The sequence below is a fragment of the Daktulosphaira vitifoliae genome, unplaced genomic scaffold, assembly GCF_025091365.1.
Source record: "Daktulosphaira vitifoliae isolate Bord-2020 unplaced genomic scaffold, ASM2509136v1 Scaffold_1, whole genome shotgun sequence".
NCBI lineage: Eukaryota > Metazoa > Arthropoda > Insecta > Hemiptera > Phylloxeridae > Daktulosphaira > Daktulosphaira vitifoliae.
Window position 1 is genome coordinate 61,480,827 of NW_026099572.1, and position 25,974 is coordinate 61,506,800.

General features: G+C 30.0%; 1 protein-coding gene across 2 annotated transcripts; it reads right to left on the minus strand.

Annotated features, from left to right (window-relative positions):
• Positions 1–16,412: 16,412 nt before the first annotated feature.
• Positions 16,413–25,283, minus strand: LOC126895538 (muscle-specific protein 300 kDa-like). 2 transcript variants are annotated; one of them, XM_050667507.1, is made up of 18 exons: positions 25,226–25,283; positions 24,328–25,140; positions 24,101–24,261; positions 22,592–22,754; positions 20,685–20,834; positions 20,463–20,630; positions 20,082–20,252; positions 19,825–19,980; positions 19,324–19,476; positions 18,869–19,190; positions 18,623–18,798; positions 18,421–18,552; positions 18,156–18,347; positions 17,828–18,097; positions 17,379–17,756; positions 17,108–17,290; positions 16,848–17,054; positions 16,413–16,743 (listed from the first exon to the last, which is right to left on the minus strand). In XM_050667507.1, exons 1-18 carry the CDS (start codon positions 25,241–25,243, stop codon positions 16,450–16,452), a joined length of 4,107 nt encoding a protein of 1,368 aa, XP_050523464.1. In that variant the 5' UTR covers positions 25,244–25,283; the 3' UTR covers positions 16,413–16,449. The 2 variants fall into 2 exon arrangements, with proteins under 2 accessions (XP_050523464.1, XP_050523463.1); XM_050667506.1 differs by having other exon boundaries at positions 17,813–18,097.
• Positions 25,284–25,974: the final 691 nt, after the last annotated feature.

Consider the following 25,974-nt stretch of genomic DNA (forward strand, 5'->3'; position numbering starts at 1 on the left):
ACTCTGCGGCCTGTTGAAACCCGTGCCCCATGGTCCTCATTATCCCGCTGTCGTTGTAGCGGGATAAGAGCTCAGAGGCGACCAGGTGGGCGACGCCAATAAGACGTTCCGCCGCAGCTTCCCCTCGACGACCAGCAATGCATCCATCGATGATCTCCACTCTCTGCTCGATGTGTTCTACGCCTTCTAACGGGTCGTATTCCTTGACCCTTTCCGGGGCAAAGGAACGCCCGTCGTCCAGGTCCTTCTGCATAAGCTTCAGGACCGTGGACACTGAACTACAGAGCAATTCGGCCGTCCTGAATTGGCCACAAGGAAACGGTTCCAGCGACACTTCTCCAGCCTTCATGTCGAGCAGCAATCGGCTCCATCGAGTGAACTCCGACTGGGTCAGCCGCACGTCATCGCGGAAGCGATCGTGCACGCCTTCCCCTTCTTCCACCAACTCCTTGACGGTAGCAAGGCCACCAGCAGTTACCTCAGTGACCCGAAGGTCACTGGAGGGTGCCTGCTTGGCACACCCTCCGACAGTTACTTGGGCGCGAATGTCCCCTGGACCCTGCCTCACCAGCCCCACGGTTCTGGTACAGTCGCTGGATGACGACCGGAGTAGGCCTGTAGCGACACCTTTCCCAGCCGGCCCTGGAGACTCCGATTCTCCTGGCGCGGTAACCGTTATATTTGAATGGTTTCCTTCCATGATTGGTTTTACGGGTGTCCTTCCCTGCGTTTTACCTGCCGCTAGGGGATTTGTTTTCGATGTTACCTTCACCTAGGTGGTTGCCTTACCAGGCCACCCTTTTTTTTTTTTTTTTTTTTTCCTTCTTCCTCGACTTTGGTGTGGACCGCCCTGGAACTGCCGTGAGGCATTGCTTCAGGGCGGCCCACGTCGCCTTCTCTGCTTCATACCACCGCGCTGTGATACGGCCCAAGTCTACACTAGAGCTGAATCACAGCGCGGCGTAGCCTCCCCCGTTAGCCGGACCCCACTAGGGGGTCCGTTGCCCGGGTTGGACCACTTGGAGGTGGGGGTAGGCCATCTTCTTCTTTTTCCTGGTTTCTGGTCGGTTTTGAAGCCCGACCTTCTACCTTGTTTCGGCTTCCGGGGCAGTCCTTGGAGAGGTGCCCCTCCTTCTTACACCTGAAGCAGGCCTTCGACCGGTCCGGTCCCTTGCACGCGTGAGCTATGTGCCCGCGTTCTAGACACCTGTAGCACTGAGGTCCCTTATCGAGAATCCTCAGTCTACAGGACGTCCACCCGACCCGGACTCGGCCTAGACCTGCCAGGCGATGAGCAACTTTGAGGGGCACCTCGCACCTCGCATACCGCCCTTTACCGCCAGCATTTGTGTGGACCGTAATTGGACCCACTAGCGGCGGCAGTTCTCCATTCGGAGACGTCAGGGCGGTGCTCAGTGCTCGCTGCACATCTTGCTCCTCCTGCCACTCTTCAACGTCCAGGAGGAGGACGGTGCAGGTCATCGACGGCCGATGTACCCGCACGTCCATCTCCTTCAGGGCCGCCCTCAGACTTGCCGCCAGGAGGTCAGCTTGTTCGGCCGACCCCCGGACCTCCAAGAGGACGGCACCCGTCTGCGTTCTCCGGGTCCCGGACACATTTATGCCCAGAGCCCGGAGATCCACCGCGGCCATGGCTGTGCCAATGACAGCGGCATACTTCTGCCCCTCTTTTAGAGGGCCGATCACTACGGCCTCTGTGCGGGGCACTTTGGCACGCAGTCTCGCCGCTTTCTGGCGTTTTATCGCCTGAGCCGTCATCATCTGAGGAGGAGGTTTGGCCTCGGCCGCCGTATCCTCCTTCTTCTTTTTTGTATTGCCCGGCTTGCGTCCCACGACCTGGGTCCACAGAGGTTCAGCGAGAGCAGCTCCCGCATCCCCTTCCGCGGACCCCATGCCGCTGGCTCGGTCCGCCATTGGCCAGTCAGTAGGCGACCCGGTGGGCGCTCTGACTGATCCGGCGGCAGTACCCGCAGCAACGGGCAGTATCTTCTTCCTTTTCCTCTTCCTTTTCTTCGTCTCGTCTGGACCCTTTGGTGAATCGGCCGGTGGGTCATCGACGACAGTCTGCGTCGAGACTTCTTTGCCCATCTTCGGGGAAGATGCTTTCGGTGGCCGCGATTCGGCACTTGACTCCGCTGCAACAACCTGGTGGATCCTGGCCGCTGGAGACGCCCTTCTACGTTTCTCCTCTTCCAGGATCTCCTCCAGGCGCTTCGTCGCCATCTGCACCTCCTTGTGCACCCCCATACCCCGACGTTTGTCTATGACACCTCGAAGCACAGCCACTTGCGCGACTATGCCTTCTATCATAGACGACGTGGCCGTCGCCACGTCCGCCGGGTCATGCCATCTCTTGCGACATGGCCGCACCGCGCTCCTCAGCTCGCTGAGGGCCTGGCACGAGAGGGAGATCTGCTGAACGAGATACTCCAGGTGGGTACCCGGGACCTCGTTCATCAGACTCCCCTCGACCTCCGCTGTTCGGGCGAGAGCAACGACGTGATTGAGGCCGACGTCAAACGTGGCCTCGTCGTCGCTCTCTTCCTCTTCCCCCAAAGGCGCCCTCCTCTTGCCAGGATGACGTACTGGAGGAGAACTCTCCGGCAGCGGACTAAGCGCGGGCGATTCCGCTCGCTGGCGAGTCGATGAGCCTTCCCCAGGGGAAGGCTCATTGCTTCCACGTCGGTCGCCCGTCCGCATCATCTCGTCCTCTTCCTCCGCACTCGCAATGCCAGGAGATGACGAGACCTTCATCTTTTCATTGTACGCCATGCATTCGACGGCCTGTCGAAGCCCGCGACCCATGGTGCTCATTATCCCGCTGTCGTTGTAGCGGGATAAGAGCTCCGAGGCGACTAGTCTAGCGACCGCCAAGAGCCGTTCCGACGGGGCGTCCCCTCGGCGGCTGGCGATACACACGTCGATGAGTTCCGCCCTCTGATGGGGCTCATCAACGCCTTCCAACGGGTCGTACTCCTCGACCCTTTCCGGGGCAAAGGAACGCCCGTCGTCCAGGTCCTTCTGCATGAGCTTCAGGACCGTGGACACTGAGCTCCAAAACAATTCGGCCGTCCTGAATTGGCCACAAGGAAACGGTTCCAGCGACACTTCTCCAGCCTTCATGTTGAGCAACAGTCGGCTCCACCGAGTGAACTCCGAGTGGGTCAGCGGCACGTCATCGCGGAAGCGATCGCGCACACCTTTCCATTCGTCCACCATCTCCTTGACGGTAGCAAAGCCACCAGCAGTTACCTCAGTGACCCTAAGGTCACTGGAGGATGCCTGCTTGGCACATCCNGCAGTTACCTCAGTGACCCGAAGGTCACTGGAGGGTGCCTGCTTGGCACACCCTCCGACAGTTACTTGGGCGCGAACGCCCCCTGGACCCTGCCTCACCAGTCCCACGGTTCTGGTACAGTCGCTGGATGACGACCGGGTTAGGCCTGTAGCGACACCTTTCCCAGCCGGCCCTGGAGACTCCGATTCTCCTGGCGCGGTAACCGTTATATTTGAATGGTTTCCTTCCATGATTGGTTTTACGGGTGTCCTTCCCTGCGTTTTACCTGCCGCCAGGGGATTTGTTTTCGGTGTTACCTTTACCTAGGTGGTCGCCTTACCAGGCTATCGGGCCCACCTGCCCGTTTTCCTCGATCGCTACCGCTTATTCGTCCACTCTAGGAGTGGCTTATATCACGGCTACCCTACATATCTGCAGGTTAACGAGCGAACGAGGGGCTCGCTGTCCGCGACCGCTTATTCGTCAGTCCAAATGAATGGACTACTTATTTCGCGGCTAACCTGCATATCTCCAGGCCGTTCCTCTATCCGCAACCTGAGGACGCGCCCGATTCCCCGAGCTAAGGAAACTACGCTCGTGCCGACGTTTCGTAGCCCCGTAGAGCCCGATCACACCGACACTAGCGCAGCGAAACGGGAGCCGGTTATAACCACCCATTACCCAAACAGGCTCTAATGGGAACCTCGCACCACGCGAAGCGGCCCTTGCCTCTACCGTAGGTTACGGATGACCGGACCGAATAGTCCAATCTCCCTTGCCAAGGAGACTGACTATTTCAGTCTTATACGGTAAGTGTCAAACGCAATATCAATGATCATTCAGACACAAGGCACATGGCGGTAAGTTACAATTGTTTATAACTACTATGTATAATGCAACAATTTGATTACAAAAACTGCCCGGGTTAGAAATAGACGGCTTAGTTGGGGGGAGTTGACACAGCACCGCCTTACGCTCTAGTATGGCGCTCACTCGTGTCTCTCTCGATATCAGCCGTCCAGCTACTAATAAGAAAATCGGTTGTCATCGGGTATCTCCCCGTCCCTTGACACCGTGAAAAGACCGCCGCCAAATGTGAAGTACTGATATTGCGTTCTGTTGTTTTCCGACGTTAACCTCGACTGGTTAGTTCAATATTTTGTTTTCTTTTACGCGTAAGTTTTTGTGTGTTTTCTCCACTTAAGTTTTACGTCTTCGCTCCTTTTTGGCGTGGATTTTGTGATATCGATATATGTATATACATATATAGATATAGTCGTTAGTATAAGTAAACGGCAGCTCAATTAAATAAGGGTGTCTAATATAACGTTTGTTTACGATAGCGCTAATACTTTACACATCNTTGTTTTCCGACGTTAACCTCGACTGGTTAGTTCAATATTTTGTTTTCTTTTACGCGTAAGTTTTTGTGTGTTTTCTCCACTTGAGGAGCGAAGACGTAATCCTTTTTGGCGTGGATTTTGTGATATCGATATATGTATATACATATATAGATATAGTCGTTAGTATAAGTAAACGACAGCTCAATTAAATAAGGGTGTCTAATATAACGTTTGTTTACGATAGCGCTAATACTTTACACATCACCACAATTAGTTCGGTTTATTGTAAATTTGTGATATTTCAATATAAATCAACTCGTGCGCCTGGACTATTGGATTACGTATGACAATTAATACCTTCTCAGCTTCGCATCGAAGCTAAAAATCGGTAATATTCAACATTTTTTCAATCTTTTTTATTTAAAACTACCATTAATTTTTGAAAAATAGACGTACAGAAACAATTTTTTTTTATAAATACATTAGGTATTTACATATCATTTAGAATACTTTTTGTGAAAATTTGAACATTACATGCCCACAAGAAATGTTTTAAATGGCCACTTTTTTACAAAAAATTAACTTTTCCAACTTTACTTTTGAAAGTCTTCCGAAAATCTACTATTAATAAGATATTATTAAGATATTTCAATATCTTAAATTAAAGCTTATATAAAATACTTTAATATGAAAAAAAGAAATTTTGAACTTTACGTTGTCTTCATGGTGAAAATTGCTATCGTATTCAAAAATATGCTATTTTTGTTTAAAAAAATAAAATCAAATGTACAAAATAATATTGAATTTCGTGAAAATCAACTTAAAATTAATCTTTCACGTGATGATTACAAAAAATTATTGAAGTTATGTTTATTGTATGTTGGAAAGAAACACTCGTGAAAAACTCTTTTTAAATCTTCTGGAGCTTTTCATCGAGCTAGATGGATGGCTAAAATAATATATTGCTTAAAAATTTGTATGTTTCGAGATCAATTTAAATTGAAACCTGACAAACTTAATGGTAAACAAGAATTTTATTTATTTATTTTAAAAATATATATACATTTTTGATTTACATATTGTGTGCAGGTATTGCTCCTCAAAATGATGTAAATTTATTAACTCAACTTAAAGAATACAGTAAAATTAATAAGATTATAATTGACGTGTGTGTAAAAGCATTTTCTGGTCATTTATGGTACCTTAGTGAAACACTTGTTGGACTAGTTTTTTTTGACAACAATTTAACAAATACAGAAAAAAAAAGATAAAATCCTTTAATAATAAAGCTGAAGATAATTATAAAAATCGAATTTCAATGAACTCAATTCAAGAAAACTTCGGTATTCATCAATTTGTAACAGAAATTACAAAAAAAAAATTTCATCACTTAATATTAACTATGATTTGGCCCAGAAACTTGGCTAGAAAATGAAAGTTACATTCATAGCTATAATAAAATCAAATCCTTGTACGTTATGAATGATCCATGAAAGAGAGGAGTAACTTTGATGATAAAGTTTAATAACTCCTTAATAACAGACGAGGAAAAAATGCAACATATCTTTCAAGTTGTTGAAAAACATAGAAGTGACAATCCCAATGGAAAAAAATCATCTTTGATTAAAAAAAAAAAAAAAAAAATGAATAAATATGATTATTTATATCTGTTTGTTACGTTAGTATTTAAACATTTGTAATGAAAATTGTGGAAAATATTTTATAAACACTAGTAAGAACAAGAATTATACTTTTAGTATAAAGTATATGACTAAATAAAACATAATAATAAATTATTAATTTTCATTATTAGTAAAAAAAATTTTATACCATATAATAAACACAACAATTAACAAAAAAAACTAATAAATTTTCAAAACTTAAAAAAAATATTTGGCCCCTTCTAGATTGACCCAAAATGGTACCCGAGTACCATATACTTGGACGTTTACGTAAATTACGTAATCAATATAAGTCTTAGAAATTAAAAATGTATAAAATCATTTTCTACGTTCAAAATACAACATTTTACATATACTGATGGTTATAATTGACCAAAATTTAAAATTTTAATCATATTTTAATAAATAAGGGGTATTTTTGGTAAAAATACGAAAAACGCTTTGAGCGACCTGTAAAAATTTTTTTATCGAACTCGAATTTTCAAAACATTTTTTTTGATATACTTAATAAATTTGAAAGACTGTAGTGAGACCAACTATGATGTATGGTTTAGAGTGTTGGTCGGTTGATAAAAAGTAAAGCAGAGAGTGAGTATAACAGAGATGAGAATGCTTAGGTGGATGAGTGGAGTGAATAGAGAAGATAGGATAAGAAATGAGCATATAAGAGGGAGTATAGGTGTAGCGTCAATCGTGGATAAGAGAGAAAATAGACTTAGACGGTTTGGTCATGTTATGAGAAGAGAAGAATCGGAAGCCGTAAGAACAGTTGTAGCAATGAATGTTGAAGGAAGAAGAGGTAGAGGGAGACCAAGAAAGAGATGGAGAGATGTTATTGAATGCGATATGAGAACAGCTGATGTGAGCGTAGAGGATGTGAGAGATCGTGTCAAGTGGAAGTTTAAGATAAGGGTAGCCGACTCAAGTAGTTGGGATTAAGTCGAGAGAGTAGAGGAAGAAGATACTTAATAAATCTAGGGAGTATATGATGAAAATTTTCAAGATCGATTTTTTTCCGCATCCTGCATTGGAAGTTCTTTAAGAACTATCCACTTCCTTAAACAAATTTGTTATTTTCCTCCTTTTCATAAAACTATCCGTTCTATTGTTCAATCCTGTAACATTTGTCAAAAATGCAAAATTAATAATTCTAATGGCTGGTCCTATGCATTTTCCAAAAGCCTTTAGATAAATTATTAGTAGATTTTTATAATCCCCTCCCCGTAGGTATTTATGATATACAATATATTTTTTTAGTACTGAATAACTTTTCCCATTTTGTTAAATTATTCCCTCCTCGTAAAGCTACTGCTAACAAATATATACAAACAAATTAACCAATATTATTTCCCTCAATATGGCATTCCTTTAAGTTTGTTCTCTGACCACGGTAGACAGTTTATCAGTAATCACTGGCAACAAACTTTGAAAAAGTATAAAATCCAAGTCTGGCATATTAGTGTCTACCATCCACGATCAAACCCTGCTGAACGTATCATGCGTGAGCTTGGGCGTCCACTTAGAACCTACTGCAAGAGAGACATAACACCTGGCCTCAGTATGTTCCCTACACTGAATGGGTATTGAATAATGTTCGTCATGAATGTATCTTTCATTCTCGCTCAGAACTTTTCTTCAATAATGACATTCTTAATACTACTTCTCCACATATTGAATATTCTCCTAATGATGTCCCTAAACAATACCACAAAAAATTAATCTTTGCTATCGAAATCCAATTAATTAAAGCTCAATCTCTCAAACTTAAAAATGATCAGAAATTAAACTTCTATCTTTTTAAAATTAATGACCTTGTCCTTGTTCGTACACTTAAATTAAGTAATGCTCTTGGCAAAAAAATTTCCAAATCTTTCCTTTTGTATAAAGGTTCTAATAACATTTCCTCTATTAAGTCCTATAATACCTATACTCTTACTGATCCATATGATAATGAACCTATTGGAACTCATATCATATTTCATATGAAAAAGTATAATTTTCCTTCTTTTTCTAAAATACCTGTATGAGTATTTATAATGTTATGATGTTGATTTTCCTTTTGTTAAAACATATTGTTTAATGTGTTTATGCACATATAATTTTGTTTCATTCTTACTAATTCCCCTCACGTCTTGAGACTCATTTCCGCGTGTGTGATTATAGTGACATGATGACGTCCCAGGGGATGTAGTACGCTACTTTGACACCGTTTCCCCCATTGCGTTCTCTTTATATACATTATAACATGCTTGTTTTTCTTCACGTCTTAACAAAAGATTTTTTTAGTCTATCTTGAAAATAACTACCATATTCAAAAATATAATGTATGATTCGATAGTGTTCTTAAAGTTTGATTTTTACGTATAACACTAAAATTTTTTGACTTAATCATTTCAATATCAGTTTCATACTTTATTCAACTTGATTGTTAAATGTATAAGAAATTACAGTCATTTAGAAAAAAAATATCTACAACTTTCATTATAAACTAACAACTCGTCCAAACATTAACAATATATTATAGTAACCTAGGAAATGTATAATGCATAATTGTTTTTATCACTGTAATAAAACATTTAGTCAAGTAATTTTAAAATGTATGATACATTAGTTATATAACTAATAATTTAAAAAAATGTTTAATAGTAACTTACATCTAACTGAAAACTAATATAACACATGTTTAAAAATTATTAAAATTAAAAATATTTAATTAATATGGTATCAAAATTCAATAAATATCTCCGAAAATAACGAAATCGAATCCTATTTGTTATGTAAAAATATTTTTTTCTTATTGTAAGCACCTTTATTAGGTCACTGAGACAAGGGGGCAGTAATCCGACCTTCCAGACCCTGTATAGTGCAAACAAATTAGTAAAATTACTTAAGAGTATATTGATATATTGCATTTTTTATTGGGTTTATATGATCTCTTAAGATAACAAAAAAACTTAGTTTGGCTAATCTTTCTGTCGTTATATGACTATTGCTTTGCATCACGCATCAAAATGTATAATCTGTATTTTATATTATTTGAAAATGGTATATTTTTTTCTTTTCATTTACTATAATACAATATAAATAATTAACAAGTCATAAAAAAAAAAATTGTATAAATTATTGTTTTTTTTTATAGAATTATTTATAATACAAAAAAATATATGAACATTAAAAATAAACATATAATAATTATTATTTTATTAGTAATATTGAAGATCATACATATTTTAGTTTTAGCCTTTGGTTTTTATATGGCTCTTTTTCAATTTCTGAGTTTACTTTTTTTATATGATCAATTTCATCATATAGTATTGAAATGTTTGTGTAAGGTGTTGTAATTTAAATAGGTAGGAACGGTGACAAACTTTTGTGATAAGTATTAATTTCTATTTATAATGCTTACACGACACTAAAAAGGTAGGATATAGTCTTAAGACTGGTTGGTGGTATACGGACAGCTATAAGAATTAATTCTAATTAAAATATTACGCTTCTTTAATTTGTTCGGTATATTTAAGACTGTCCATAAGTATACAGAACAATATCTAAAATCGTTACTGCTTTTAATTTTTAAATAAAATACAGATTTATTTATACCGGCGTAAATTCCATGTAAGTGAGATGTTGACTAAGAACTGTTAATTAATTCTAGAAATTTCGACGGCCACAATTTAATATTAGATCTGAAAATTATTAATAACTGTCACTTTATATAATAATGTAGAAACTAGATAAACGAAAATACATAAATTTGGCTTGTTACTATGGTATATTTGTTTATTGTTTGTTTTATTTATCTTTAAATAAAATATTTACATTTTCTAATAAAAAAATTGTTAATTCTTTAATGGATATTCGTTTTTTTTTTCAAATTAATAATAATATTTATTTTAACCAAATAACATTACAACAAGTAAAAATATGTATACATATATATAAAATGGCATCTACCCAAAAAATCATAGCTTGTGCTTGGGTTAGGTAAAATTATTGAGTGATCATATACATGGGATACAGAATTGATAATATTTAACACATAGTACAGTAATTGGACATAAAAGCTTTTTATAAATAGGATAAATACTATATTTAATGGGCTTGATAAAGAATTAATGGTTGTAAAAACAGTTATAATTTTTTTAACTTTTAAAATTATAAATTATAATAAAATGTGAATGTAACAAATATATTTAAAAATTAATATTCTAGTGGTTGGTTTTATACTAAAATAAAGTACTTAAAAAAAATGTATTAATTTTTCATTTACGAATGTTCAAAACAGTCAATATTATTGATGTGAATTGTACAAGTTATACCTTCAACCTACAAAGACAATTTTGTAATAAACATTGAAATGATGATTTGAGTATTTCTAATATAGGAACGTTTCAAATTTTGTGTATAATATTTATCAAATGTAATGTGATTGACATAATTTACCAGCATTGATTGAAATATTCACATATCTCAAGACTATTAGTAACAGATTGGAATTTTACTTATAGAATTGTTTAATCTTAATTATGGACCTTGGTGAAAATAGTCTTCTTTATAAAATAACGGTTAATTGCGGAGGAATTTAAACTGAATATTACAAAAAAAAAATAATAATTTAATTATGTCAAAGATATTTTTTGTTTATTTTAAATTTCAGTAAAATTATTAAAAATTAAAATAAACTATTCGAATAGTGCGTTTTTATGCTAATTTCAAATCAACAATTAGATTAATTTCCACCGCCTTTTTTTTTGAGATTATTTCTAATTTATTAAAACCAGTATTTACATTTAATATGTTATGTATTGATCTTTAATATGTTAAAAATAATCAATGCAAAATTTCGATTCAAAATGTCTTGTTTAACCAATTTTTTAGTTTGAGCTTCGATACGAAGCTAAGAAGGTATTAATTTTACATAATGTGTTTTTTTTTTAAGATTATTTTTATGAAAGTTTATAATTTAAACAATTTTGAATTTTTAACCTTTTTATTAGTTTTACTTCCAAATTTGAAATTGATTTTCATAAATTGAAAATTTTAAGAGTAATATATAAAATGATTTTATTTAGATTGATATATGGTCAGAAACTTATATAGGCTGTTCAATAAGGAAGGAAATGGGTTTTTATTAATCTCATTGTTTGTAACAATTAACTTGTTTCCTTACTTACTGAACACTCTTTATAATAATTATAAATATATTTCTATACAACTCTTGGTGTTTAAATAGATCCATTAATTGAAATATTAAGAGCTATATTCTGTATATTATATCCTATATTTTTTTAACTAATTATTAATAATAACAATAGTAAGTAGTGATAACAAAAAATCTAATTGCACATTTAAAATTAGCACGAAAAATTAAATAATAAAAGTATATTTTTGAATCTGATGAAAATTCCTTGTGAAACTTTTAATTCATAATTAACAAAAAATTATTTTCAAAAAGTTTTATACCAAGTCCTTTAATTTTTATACACGTTTGCCTTAATAGTAATAACTACTTTATAATTTTTTATAATTTCTCCGAAAAAATTACAATATTAAATTATTAAATATCGATTTCATACTATATTTAATTGCCATAATAAATATTTATTCATACTTATAAATCAAAGAACTACTAATGAGCATTAATGAAGAAAATAGGAATTCATTTTGCTTAAGGTATAATTAACCAATTTATTAAAATTAAAGGCTATCTACAGATATGCATCGAAGTATTTCTTATGGTATTGATTTAATCACTGTCAAATATCATCTATACTTGTCCCAACTATGCCACGTCCATACTGCGCGGCAACTCCATTGTACTACCTTTTTTTTTTAAATTTAATTTATATCACGAAATATTAAAAAGAGAACCTGTTGATAACCTAGAAATCACGTTACTTTTAACGTCAATACCGATTACTTGATAACAATACCTTCATAAGATCTAGGAATTTTATTAAGTTAATATGTCAATTCTAAACTGATTAAAAATATATGAACTTTCTCTTAATCGTCAAAAAGATTTTTATGATCATGTGTTCTCACATGAAGCTGCTGAAATTCAGTCGAGTTAGTTGTTTAGTATCTCCTTATTTATCTACATAAATTAATTCTTCAGTTTTTGTGTTCACTTTACATTATTTCAAATTGACCATAAAACAAAAGACCTTGTTATCAAATTTTAATAATTTTAGCACGCCAATGATTTTAATATAGTCTGTACCTGTGTGCCAATTGAGCATAAAATATGATCGACAAATGATTCCGTACCAAAAATATAAATGTATTCTTTAATAGCCTCGTTAATTACTTCTAATTTAATTATTTTAAATGTTAATACTTATTATTAGATAACTAGACAAAACAAGAAAGATCATGTAGTCCCATTTATATAGGTAAAATCATTCGATGAAATAACCGAACAATTACATCAAAAGCGACTAATTAATATTAAGTACTTAATAAATGCACATAAATGTACGTTTAGTTATTAAAAATTATTATGATGTGTCAAATGATATTAGGTTATGTCAATGCTAGCACTATTAGCGTTAACAGAGCTTATTGTTTTATATCGCTTTATAGCGGTTAGCGACACATACAAATTGAACTTGTGTGTCCATATTTTTGGTGCCCAATACCAAATCTCTGATAATTGCTTTTAGATAACACTAATCCATGTAACAGATACTATTCCATCGCATAGGCTCCTGGTACTATTTCCTATTTTTGTGCAATTCTCTGATTGATATTATTCGCTGCCGTTGACGTCGAAGAAGATTCATTCGTCTTATAAATTCCTAGTACCAACTATGTAAATTTTTGATAACATTCATCTACGTACCATTAATAATTATGTAAGTTAAGTTGCCTATACACAACTCATTATTTCGTTAGAGTGCACAGTGAATGAATATATAAAAATAGAAAAAATGAATAATCAAGGTTTTTAACATAGAATCAATGTAAATTTTATTCGTAATTGAATTAAACCATTATTAAATAAAATAAAATAATTTTTTTTTTATTTTTCAGTGTATTTTAATCAAATGTTCATTAAATTAGAGTTATCAATAGTACTTATTTATTAATTAACGTTTAAAGCTTGATTTCAAACTTCAATAAAATGGTTTATTGGCTTTTTTATCTAAATTTATTATATAATATTAATCATTTTTTCAATATTTTAAAACACGTGACTTAATATAATAATATTATTATTTTATATCATGTTTACAAAATGATTATACTCAAAATATTTTAGATCATAAATTCAATTATCATTTCTGTTAAATTAATTGATAAAAATATAAAAAAAGAAAAATGTTTTCAATCTCTGATTTTATTTATTGTTATTGAAATTTTGCTTAGTAACCAATCTATTCAATTTTGAAATTATGCTATTTAATTTTTAAACAGATATCAGTTTTTGTTTTATGTTACATCTATGAAAGTGAATATGTTATATTTTATCCGATTAAACAAAAAACCTAAATAAAAATTATCAAAATTCTATTGTAATTAGTCAATTTTTTTCGTATTGACTACAGTGAATAATTTAAAATATTTCCAGGATATCAATTTCCAAGATTGTCTGGACTTAAATATAGAAGAACGTAGTGATTCTTGTTCAAGAAATTTTCACTGTCTGAAACACTTATCCACTTCCAGTAAAATTGAATCATCCAACGATAGTGAACGTTCATAAAAATCTGTTTATCCGCTCACAAATGAATCAGGTCAAGAAAATTCTGTAACGGCATCAGATTGGGAGTATAAGAGATTGTAATTATTTCAATATTATCCTAAAATAATTAAGAAAACAGTTGATGTAAAGATTTTCCTAATACTCGCATTTTTAAAGTTCATACATATATTTACAAATCATTTTATTCCTATAAGAATAAAATGATTAATACATTTTAAATAGTATTGAAAATAACTAAAAAAAAAACGTTAAGATTAATATAAAAAATCATAATTCAGTATATGATTGAATATTTTACAAAATTAAACATCTCTGAAAATATTCAGTGATTCCGAAAATTAATTTAGTCATAATATATCATATATGAAATATTTTTATAATACTATAATATATTTTTATTTATGTAATATGTTCATTATAAAGGGCTTATGGTTTGGGATACAGCGTACATGATGAATGGGCAAGTAAAGTCTATTATTGGCTGAAGGATATAGAATTTAAGGCCCAAAAAAGAGGAAACACTTTTTATACTGAGTAATAACTTCATTGTATGTAAAATGATTAAATTTGGGTTTTTTGTATCAATTTAACCAAAAATTACATAGAGCGTATTACTTAATAAATTATATAAACTATAAGTTATTAATAAAATATTAATAATAAAAAATACCAATTACATAATTTTTAATGTTTATTAAAATCTGCTGACACGATCTTAAAAGTTAAACTCTTCATTTGAAATAAAGGTACATAAAATTAATTTGACAATCAATATTTGTATCATTTTTATAAGGCTTAGTTGTATTAAAATAAATTTAAAATGACAAGAATCCTTAATGCTTTATTCAAAATAAAAAGTAACATGTTTTTTGAGTTTTAAAAACCGCAAAATTTTATTTTGAAGATAATTTTGGTATATGAATGTCTTTAAAATATACAGAGTGATCACAGTCTAGTAGGACACTTATTTTCTCAGAAACTATTGATTATTTATAATTTTTGTAAAAAGAAAAATTATTAAGTTTATAAAACTCTACAATAATATGAAGTTAAATAATTTTTTTTTTTTATCCCTTCAGGAATAAAAATGTTTATTTATAATTTTTTTTAAATTGGAACCACTGTTTTTGATTTGATAATATGATAGAAAAAAATTTACAAACAATTTTGTTTTTATAATTTTTTTTATCCGAACATCCGTTTACGTTTTATAATTGTTTAAAGATTTTGACTTCCAGAAAAAATATTGTCATTTATTACGTTTCATATCGTTGGCAGTGCAACCGGTATTTTTGTTAGATCCTTTAGTCTTATAAAACCATAGACTTAGCTATTAATAATACACCGAAAACCAGGTTTGAATATATTATTGTTATCATTCATTTAGTGCGTAATAAATGTTTATACCTAATTTACCTGTCATAACTTGATCAATAAAATTTGGTTTATGCAACAGCAAATAAAAATAATGACTTCAGTTTTTAATACAGTAAAATAACAATAGAAATTTGGTCAAAATTCACTTAACTTTAACAAGCTGTAACGAACGAACGGTTAATCGGATAAAAAAAATTATTAGAACAAAATTGTTTGTAATTTTTTTTCTATCATATTATAAAGTTAAAAATAAGGGTCCCATTTAAGAAAATTATAAATAAGGGTTTTTATCCTTGAAGCAACGAAAAAAATGATGATTTGACTACATATTATTCTAGAGTTTTTTGAACTTTATATTTTTTCGCTATAATAAAATTAAAAATTCTCAATATTTTCTGAAAAAATGACTGTCTTACCAGATTTCAATCATCCTGAATAATAAATTTTAAAATATTACATTTAAATCTGTATTTTAATCGATTTTTTATTTCATTAGATTTTTATTCATCTAACTATATCGGAACAAATCATTTAGTTTGTAATATTAAAGAACAAAAAAAATTAAAAGGTTATGATAAAAATACATACGTCTCTGAAAAATTTGATGTAACCAAGCACAGAGAAAATCCAAATTTANTTCTTTTAATTATATTTTAAGACATTACCCTTTGTTTATTTTTTGATTATTTTATGCAATAATGTAACTGCAATCAAAAGCGTTAAGAAAAAATTATTTTTATTTAAATAAAATTATCTCAATGAAGAAAGTGAATTCTGAATTGTCATGACTATTTTGAAAAGTAACTTTTTATAATTTTAAAGGTTTTATAAAGGTTGCAATTTTTTATTAACTAATAAGTAATTTTGATTTAAGTGCTTAGATTTTACCATCTTTTCTTGTATATAAGCAATAGTTTTAAAAAGAGGATGTTACATATGTATATATAAAATAATAAAAAATGTAGAGTTTCCATAAATAATAGTTTCTATAAAATAAAAAATTCTGAAGTAAAACAGAATTTTAATTAATTAGTACAAATCCTATTGAAAAAATAAAAAAAGGATGGGTCGAAACCATCTTACGAATAAACGGACTTTACAAAGAAATAAAGTCCAACAGTAACTATATATCCAATAGTTCCATACTTTATCTCGTATTCTTTCAATCCAATCAAGGCTTTCTTGATATAAAGAGTTTTGTTGTTGATGTTCTTGATAGTGCTGTTCAAGTTGACGCATAACTTCTTTAGCGAGTGAAATCAATGTATCATATTTAGTGGTCATTTGAGTAATTGAGTTAGAAAGTCGAGTATCTGAACAAGTCCCTAAGAGAATCTAGAAAGTATACAATTGTTAAATTTAAAGTTTTTTTTATATCTAAATAAATTTCTTATAACTGTAAAGAACATATTATTTAAACATATGATTTGTTTTATTACTTGTGCTTTTCCATTCAAATTATCCAATTCACTTTGCCAATCAAATAATGTTTGAAGATGATTCTGAAATTCTTCTAAAGCCTGTTTTTTCTTCTCGAGACTAGGTTGTAATTTATTATACGATTGTACTAATTTTTCTGTTTTATTTAACCATTCTATAGCAGTATTTGAATAATCATCGAATTCATTTAACTTGCATATGCCATCCTAAGAAACAATTAGCAATATATTAACAAAATTTAATACTTCTAATAATATACTTCTAATAATGATTTCGTGTTTTGTAATGATTCTGTGTATACGTCATATTCTTCTTGTAGCATAGCTACTTCTTGTTCAATTATTTCTTTTTCATCACCATCAGCATTTAAGCAAGCTTTTTCTGCTTTTTCAAGTGCTATTTCTAATTTTGTCTGTCCTTCTGTCAATTCACTAATTAATACCTAAAAAAAAAAATAAAATAATTTTTATAATATACAAAGTTATAAAATAAAAATATTAAAAATATATATATAAGGCATAATAACTCACTTTTAATTGAACAGATTTTTTGTTTAAGGTTTCTTTGTCTCCTGTAGGATCAGATATTTTTCTAGCTTTTTCTTTAGCGTTTCTCAACCAAGTAGCGAAATCATTACCAGCGTCAATAAAATCTTGGTGTAATCTTACAGCTTCTTTTTGTTTCTCATACAAGTCTTTAGCTTTAATACTTAATGTTTGATATTTGTTAGTTATTTCATTAGCTGGCACAGCTTGCTGCAAATCTTCTGCCTTTAGAGTAACTTTATGTATCATGGGTTCGAATGATACTATATCTTGCATTATACTGTTCGTTTTTCTTAATGCTGCCTTTCGTTCTCCTATGCTTAACGTTCCAACGCCCACTTGACTTTTTTTTACATTTAAAACCTATTTAAAATTTAATAAAATATAATTATATAATAAGATTAATTTTATTAATTTACCTTATGTTCACATACATTCTCGAGTTTAGCCTCCCGATCTGATATCCACTGTTGCAAGTGTGAGTATGATGAGTTATAATCAGCCCACTGCAATAAACTTGTTTCAATGTGAACTTTGGAATTTGAAATCTTTTTAATGAGCCGTTCCCAGTCTGATTGAATTTCTTTCAATTGATTGTTTATTATATCTTTTCCATCTGATCGAGTGCTTCTAAGAGCTTTTTCACCGCAGTTAATAGTCGAATGAATAATTAACTGACCTTCTTCTTGTGTTTTTAAAATCTCCTAAAAATGTATAAATATAATAAATTAACAACGTAAAAAAAAAAACATAAATATTTACCAAAATTTTATTTAAACGCGCTTGTAAAATTTCTTTACTCAAGTTGTTGACAGACTCATTTCTATGCCGAATGCCTTCTTTAGCGTTATTTATCCAACTTTTTGCTTTTTCTAATAATTCTTCATACTTCATGTGATGCTCTAAATTACTTTCAATTTTTTTTTTAACATCATTGGCTAAATTTACTTGGATCTTAAAAAATATATAAATATTATACTTATGATAATATAAAAAATTAATTAATAATTTTATAGTAAATTTTTACTTCATAACGAGAATTAAGTTGCCTCAGTTGATTGCTAATGTAAGGACCCAAATGTGATGTCAATAACAGTGTAGAATCATTATTAAATTTATTAATATTTGATTTTCCATTTTTTAAATCATCAAGTACATCCTACATATATGATTTAGGTAAATTATAAATAATTATTTAAAAGCTAATTAAAAACCCAAAATAATTTCACCTCAATTTGTTTCACTTGATTTTTTTTTTCATCCAGCGTCGCAAGTAATGTATTTTTTAATGACTTCATAGTTATATCATTTTGTTGCAACCAGTCAGATAGTTTTTCATATTCATCTTTATATTCTCTCCAATGTGAGTGTATAGCTTGCAATGTTTCTTTTTGAGCTGTTACATCTTTAATATTTATATGATGTTTAAAAATTGGTTAACAATAGCAGTGTTAAAAAAATACAAATTCAAATACCGTCAAAGAACCGCGTTAGTTCATCCGATATCATAGATATCTCTTCACTAATAATAACGTTTCCACTATCAGATGTGTTAGTCTTAATAACATTGCCAATCGTGACCAAATTATCCAGTAATAATTCACCTTGAGCTTTTTTATTTAGAAGTGAATCGAGAGGAGTAATACTTTGCTCGATTGCTAATTTATCATTTAAAGGACGTTCATTTAAAATAGGTATTTTTTCTTTAGATCTATTTAAAAAATTTGATAGTTCATCAAAAGCCTCTTTGTAAGATTTATGATCTTTAAATTGTTGCTCTCGCTCAGATAGTAAAGTCTAAAAGTATAATTAATAAACTAACATATAATTTGACCTTTTAATATTTTCAAAACCTATTGTTTTTTCATAATTTACAATAAAAAATATTAATATAAATAAATAAGAAATAAAATTGAAAATATTTATTTACTTTTATTTTGTCTGAAATATTATCAAACTTTTTGAATAATTCTCGAGTGTCAAATATCGTACTACTCTGATAACCATTTTTAAGTATTTCTTCGGCTTTTGATTTTAGTAGCTCCATTTCGATACTTTCACTTTTTATTTTTTCGTCTAAATTCTGAAGTAATACAAATATGTTAATATCATAATATTTAAAATAAATAATAACTTTAAAATCAACGAATAAAAATATACAGATTTAAAATAATATTTCTATTATAAGTGAAATAAACGCTATCATAAAAATCTATACGACTAAAGTTATGTTCTGATTGAAATTTAAAATTATGTGTTATATTTACATAAAACTTCATCAGTTCTTTGTCATCAAAAATTTAAAAACTAAAATATGCTATTTTAATATTATCCAAAATATTGTTCTTTCGATATCATTAATTATTAGTTCTCAGTTATAAAATTGTCCGTTATTTATTTATAAAACAAAATAATTTTATAAATCACTTACTTTTATTTTTTCTAATTGACTTCGTTTCTCAGATAACGATGTTTCAAATTTTGTTAATTCAGATAAAGTTTCTTCAAATTTGTCAATAGTTTTTCCAACTTGTTTGACATTTTCCGAAAAGTCTGACCATTTTTTAATAGATTCATCAATGTTAGCCTAAGTTGAATATATTTTAATATATTTATAAATACAAATAAATTAAAAATAATAATGTTTTATTAGGTAAAGCGCAGAGTGTTATTATTGTTTTTTTTTACCTTAGTTTCTAACATTTTAGAAGCTAATGCACTCCAATGTTCTTGCAAAGATATAAGTGAGTCATTGATTGCTTTATGACCATCAGGTGTGGTGCTTGCTAATACTATTTGTCCTTTTTTAGTACAATTTTGAATCATGTTAAAACCGTTTTCTTTGTACAACAACACTTCCTAAAAATTTGAATTAAAAAAAAAATAAAGAGGGTTGAATACATTTTTTAGCATGAAAGATTATCACTTTGGAATTTATACAAATGAATCATTATTTAAAACATAATATTGAAAGATACCCTTTTATAGAAATACACTACAAATATAATTTTTTATTATTTATCTTACTATAATTTATAATATTATTGATTAGAAACAAATAAAAAATACTTGAATATTTATCAATTTTTCTTCTAAATCGGATTTATTTGTAGATTTGAAATCACCACAGGTAGTAAGTTTATCATCAGTATTTTCAAGCCATATAATGGCTTCATTTAAATTACTCTCAAACTCTAAATGAATATCAACGTATTGCTGCCATTTTTCAATCAATTCCTATAAAGTTGTATTTATAAGTAATAAAAAGTATATTATTAATTGAATACTTACTTTGATTTTCATTGAAAGATTATGGTATTTCTGTACTATTTCACTAATTTGCGAGTTTTTATTCGACATACATAAAGTATATAAGTTTTGAGATTTTTCTGTAATAGCATCAATTTCAAATTCTTTTGTACGAAGAATTCCCTGAAGATCCTATAATTGAAAGTATAAATATCGTGTCAAATGTTTGTCTTAAAAGATTTTTTTTTATTTGTTGTACATAATGATAAAATAAAGATAATGGTGCTTAAAAATTAACGATAACGTCCCAGGAGAAAAAATGCAAAGTTAGTTTTGCACAAAATAATGATATTTCATTTTATATATTTTTTTAATAGTTTACAAAAGTAATTTGTTTGATCGAATTAATAGAAAAAAAGGATGTATGGTTCTCAACTATTTAAAAAAAAAACTTAAATGATTTATTGAACAGTAAATATGTAAATATATTTAGTAGGGGAGACTAAAACAAGCTCACACGGTTCAATCACAATTTTTAAAGTAATAAATAATTTAAAGCAATTAATATTTTTCAATGAAGTTGATTATAAAAAATCTGTTGACATTATTTTATTTACGATGTTTTTATATAGTTTCCCATTTTTGAGATAAAATATTAATTATTTATCCAATTAAAAAACATAATTTTTAATTAAAAAAGTAAGTTCCAAAATATTTTAGGAAAATCTAATATATAAAATTTAATTTAAATTTATTAATTTTAATAAATTAATTTATTAAAATTTAAATTAATAAAAAGTAATTAAATTTTTTATATCTGATATAAAATTCAAGAAATGTAACTTTTATCATCTTCATGATCATAAAAATAGATAATTTTTGAAAAATTTTAATAAAACAAAAAAAAACAGTTGGGGTGAGTTTACAGACGGTAATCATGCGATTAGGCATGATTTAACCTAATCTTTAAAATAAAGGTCTTTTAATAATTTCAAATAAAACTAAATTAATATTATATAATCTGATTCATTTTTAAGATATTCAATTTAGTGAGAAAATGTTTAAGTTAGGAATTATACATTTCAGCCATAATTTTAGATATATTAATTATCAAGTTAATTTACCCCGTCAACAAGGTAGTTAGTATAAAATTTAGTTTATACGTTTTTATTAGTACACTAGACACGATAAATAATTAAGGTTATAATAAAATTATCATATTAAGTTAATAATTATAATAACTATTTAATTTTACTGACGAACCAGATTTAGAAAATATATCACAAAATTAATTTTAAGTCATGGAAATTTACTATTGCTTTTATCAGTTTATCAAACTTCTCTTATTTTATAATGTGTTTGACATACATGTTTAATTAAAATTATAATCTTGAACAATTTATAGACTGTTTCATTTATCATGAACTACTAAATTAATCAAAAAATATTATATATATTGAGAATTTTGATTAGTATCTTTTAGTTACATATTTTTCTCAATTTGTCAATCATACAGTATATTTATACCTAAGTAGGAGGAAAAGTACGGAGGGAAATGACTAGTGATAAAAATAACTACACCCGCGTTTCACCTTCATATAACACTTTAAAATATTAATAATATCCAAAATTTGTTATCCATCAGTTATTTTCTTAATGAGGTCATTATCTAATAAATAAACTAGTCAATTGTGTATGTTGCCATTTNATAATATCCAAAATTTGTTATCCATCAGTTATTTTCTTAATGAGGTCATTATCTAATAAATAAACTAGTTAATTGTGTATGTTGCCATTTGAAAAAATAAAGTTGACACCGTTATAAAAGATAAGTGATAAACCCAAAAATATTTAAACTCTCAATTTTTTTTAGATTAATTAGGTAATTCATAAATGAACCATAAATCAAATTAATATAATATTTAGTTTATAAAACTAAAGATTTTTACTTTGAGTTCATCAAGTTGATTTTTTTTTTCTTGTAATGATGTTTTTAAATCGATAGCATGAATTTTATAATCTGCATCACGCAACCATGTTAAAAACAAATCTTTTAAAGTATCAAACTCGTTCCAATTATTTAATTTTTCTTCTAAAGCTTCAATTGAAGTTCTTAAATAATAAAATCAATTTATTCATTAATAATTTTATATATGTTTAATACATAATATAGATAGATTTTATAGAGCTGGCAGAAATCAAATTTTTTTATTGATTATAGTACAATATATTAGAGAATAAATCTCTAATATAATAATAATAATCTTTAATATATTAGAGAAAAAATGTATATAATTTCATCTGAATATTCTTAGATTAATGATGACTCCAAGTATCCACTTAAGTTATTTAATTTAAACTTACATACATTTTTCAATATATAAATGAAGTTAAAATATAAAAAAGAATTTTTTTACAAAAATCGTATTTTTTTATTAACTTTGATGTCTATTTTCACCGTGAAGTCTGAAATTTTTTTTTTAATATTAGAGTATATTAAATAATCTTTAATATAAGATATATATAAAAATGTCAATATTTCCGGAACTTTAAAAAATTAAGTTGAAAAAGTTGTAATTTTGAATCCCCCTGTGGGTAGGTAAAGGGTATATTAGGTCAGATTTATAAAAAAATTATATAAAATGATAGGTAAGTACCTCATGTATCTATATAAAAGAAATTATATCGATTTTGTCATTTTTAAAAAAGTTATAGAAATTTTAAGTAAAAAAAATTTCGAAAATTTCGAAAATTAGCGATTTTTAAATTTGTAATTTATTTGGAGATTCACCCTATTTACGGGGAACTAGGGAAATTTTTTCAATTTATATGAGTAATGTGTTCGACTAGATACGATTTGTCTTCTTTTGACATATCGTTAAAAGAAATCAGTTGGATGAGAGCTGAGAAAAAATGGTAACAGACACAATAAATAAATAAATAATCATTGTAAAATTAATACCATCTCATCTTCGCGTGAAAGCTAAAATTGTTTTAAATATTTTTTATGAGTTTTTAAGTGTGTAATTGAAAGGTAATGATGTCCTATGTAACAATTCATATAATTTTTTTTCTTATTCTATAAATATAACTTGATATAAATCGCGTTATTCTACAAAAAAAAAAAAAAAAAAATTGTAACACTATTGGATTTAATTTTTTTGTGTAATAACATGCTATAAATTTATCTAATTATATTTATACAACCAAACAAAATACAAATTGCTATATAGGACGTTATTCCCACAGACCCTTACAAATCTGAAACAAAATTTGATATCAGAAGCGAAATTCTACATAAAATACATTTAACTATTATATAATATAGATTTTTTTTTTTATGGTCCTATTTGATTTCAAGTTATTAGTTTTTATAATTTAAATGTCATAATTGAAAAATATTTTACTAAATTTTATTTACAGATAATTAAGTTAATAAATAAATCTTCTTAACTTACTTTACGTATGATATAAGACCTTCCCAGTCTTGTTGTGATGAATCAATTTGTGATCTTATATTTACCTGACCCTGTTCGCTTGTACCAGGAATAACTTTTTCTGCCAATTTCTTTATAGCATGAATTTTATTTTCTTCTCCAGTTAAACTTACTAATAAATTCTGGAATAATTAAATAATTTCGAATTATTATTCACGAAAGCAAATATTTATTAATTTTTTTATTACTTTTATACGATCAAGATTGCCCAAAAGTGAAATTTTTTCTAAGTTGGTATCACTCCACAATAATAATGTATTATGAGTTGCATCAAGCCATTCTTGCATTTCCATTACCGAAGTTGTATATTGTTCGTGATCTTTTACTATAGCTTCATACTTATTAACAAATTCCTGAATTTTATTAAGTATTTCATCATATTGATTACTAATAGAATCTAGGAAAGTATCACTATTGTCATGTATTTGTAATTGTTTTATATTATTTACAAGTTTCTTAACATCAGTTTCTCGTTTTAATGTAGTTTGCAGTATATCTCTGTAGATTTGGAGTTGCATTTTTTTCTCATCTAACGTAGATTTTAGTTCCATATTTTTGTTAATAATTCTCTTAATTTCACTAAACCACTGCTTTAATTCACTATTCATTTCTTCAAACTCACTCCATTTATTTAATTCATTTTTTACTTCTCTGTTTAGACTCATTATATCATCGAATAAAGTGTCAATTGAATTTTGAAGCTTATCTAATTGGGATTTAATTGCTTCTTTTCCAGATGGACATGTGTTTAAATATAATTTATCACTAAGTTCTACGCAGCTATTTAACAAAAAAGTAATATTTGATTTAGAATTTAAGAGATCATTTAATGCTCCATATTTTTTCACTAAATACTGCTGTATATTTTGTGATAATGATATAGGCTGACAAGCCATAGCAAATTGCTCCTTAGTATTTGATAGTTGAATAAAACATTCATTGTATTTATCAATGTAATTCTGATGAACAATAATTGAATCTTTACAATTATTTAAAATATCCTAAAAATTATAATTAATAGAAATTATACAACTTAAACAAACATATTAACTAGTTAATAGAAGGTTTTTATTATTATTAAGTAACCTTAATTGTTGATTGCATTGACTGATATCGTGACGATATCTGCTTCACTCTTGTAGATAATCCTNTAGATGAAATATCCATCGGATAAAAAAATTTGTAAGAACATAATTATTGGTTATTTTTTGTTCTATTATATTATTAATAGCGTTTGGAAAGAACATTGTTCATGAGCGCATGTTCAAACACTAATTTTTGATGAATTTGAACAATTTTAGGACATTTCATATAATTAAAAATAATATCATGGTTTCTACGAACTCGTGACGAATTGAAATAGTAAAATGGTATAAAAAACCAAGTAATAAATAAGCTGAAACTGGTAAAAGAGCATTTACTAGTGTTGAAAAAATAAAATAGATTAAGTTGTTATAAGATTTTTATACGTTTTTTTATAAAATAAGAAATTTAATTTAATATTTACAATGAAGTATACTTTTAAATATGAGTTTTAAAATTGTAAAAACTCAAAATTAAGAATTATATGATATTGTTATTATGGAGAAAAATGTACTGATGTACAATTTTTCATATTTAAAACATTTTTTTTGACAATTAAATATTTTAATTTGTTTTTTTATTATTTCCCTCCCTCCAAAATAGATAATTGGTACCCGTCTTTTGGACGAGACAACATTAAAATGAACAGAATTTTTTGAAATAAAATCGTTTACAGAATTTGCTTTTCCCCTAATTTCCTTTTCTAAATCCTGTATAAAAAAAAGGTACAAATAAAAATGTTCTTTTATTCA

Coding starts and splice junctions, on each gene's coding strand:
- LOC126895538 (XM_050667506.1), bottom strand. Junction 24,262..24,327: donor GCAATCTTGATCGTATAAAA/GTAATAAAAAAA, acceptor TAATTATTCCAG/AATTTATTAGTAAGTTTAAC. Junction 18,553..18,622: donor ATCAAGTGAAACAAATTGAG/GTGAAATTATTT, acceptor TCATATATGTAG/GATGTACTTGATGATTTAAA.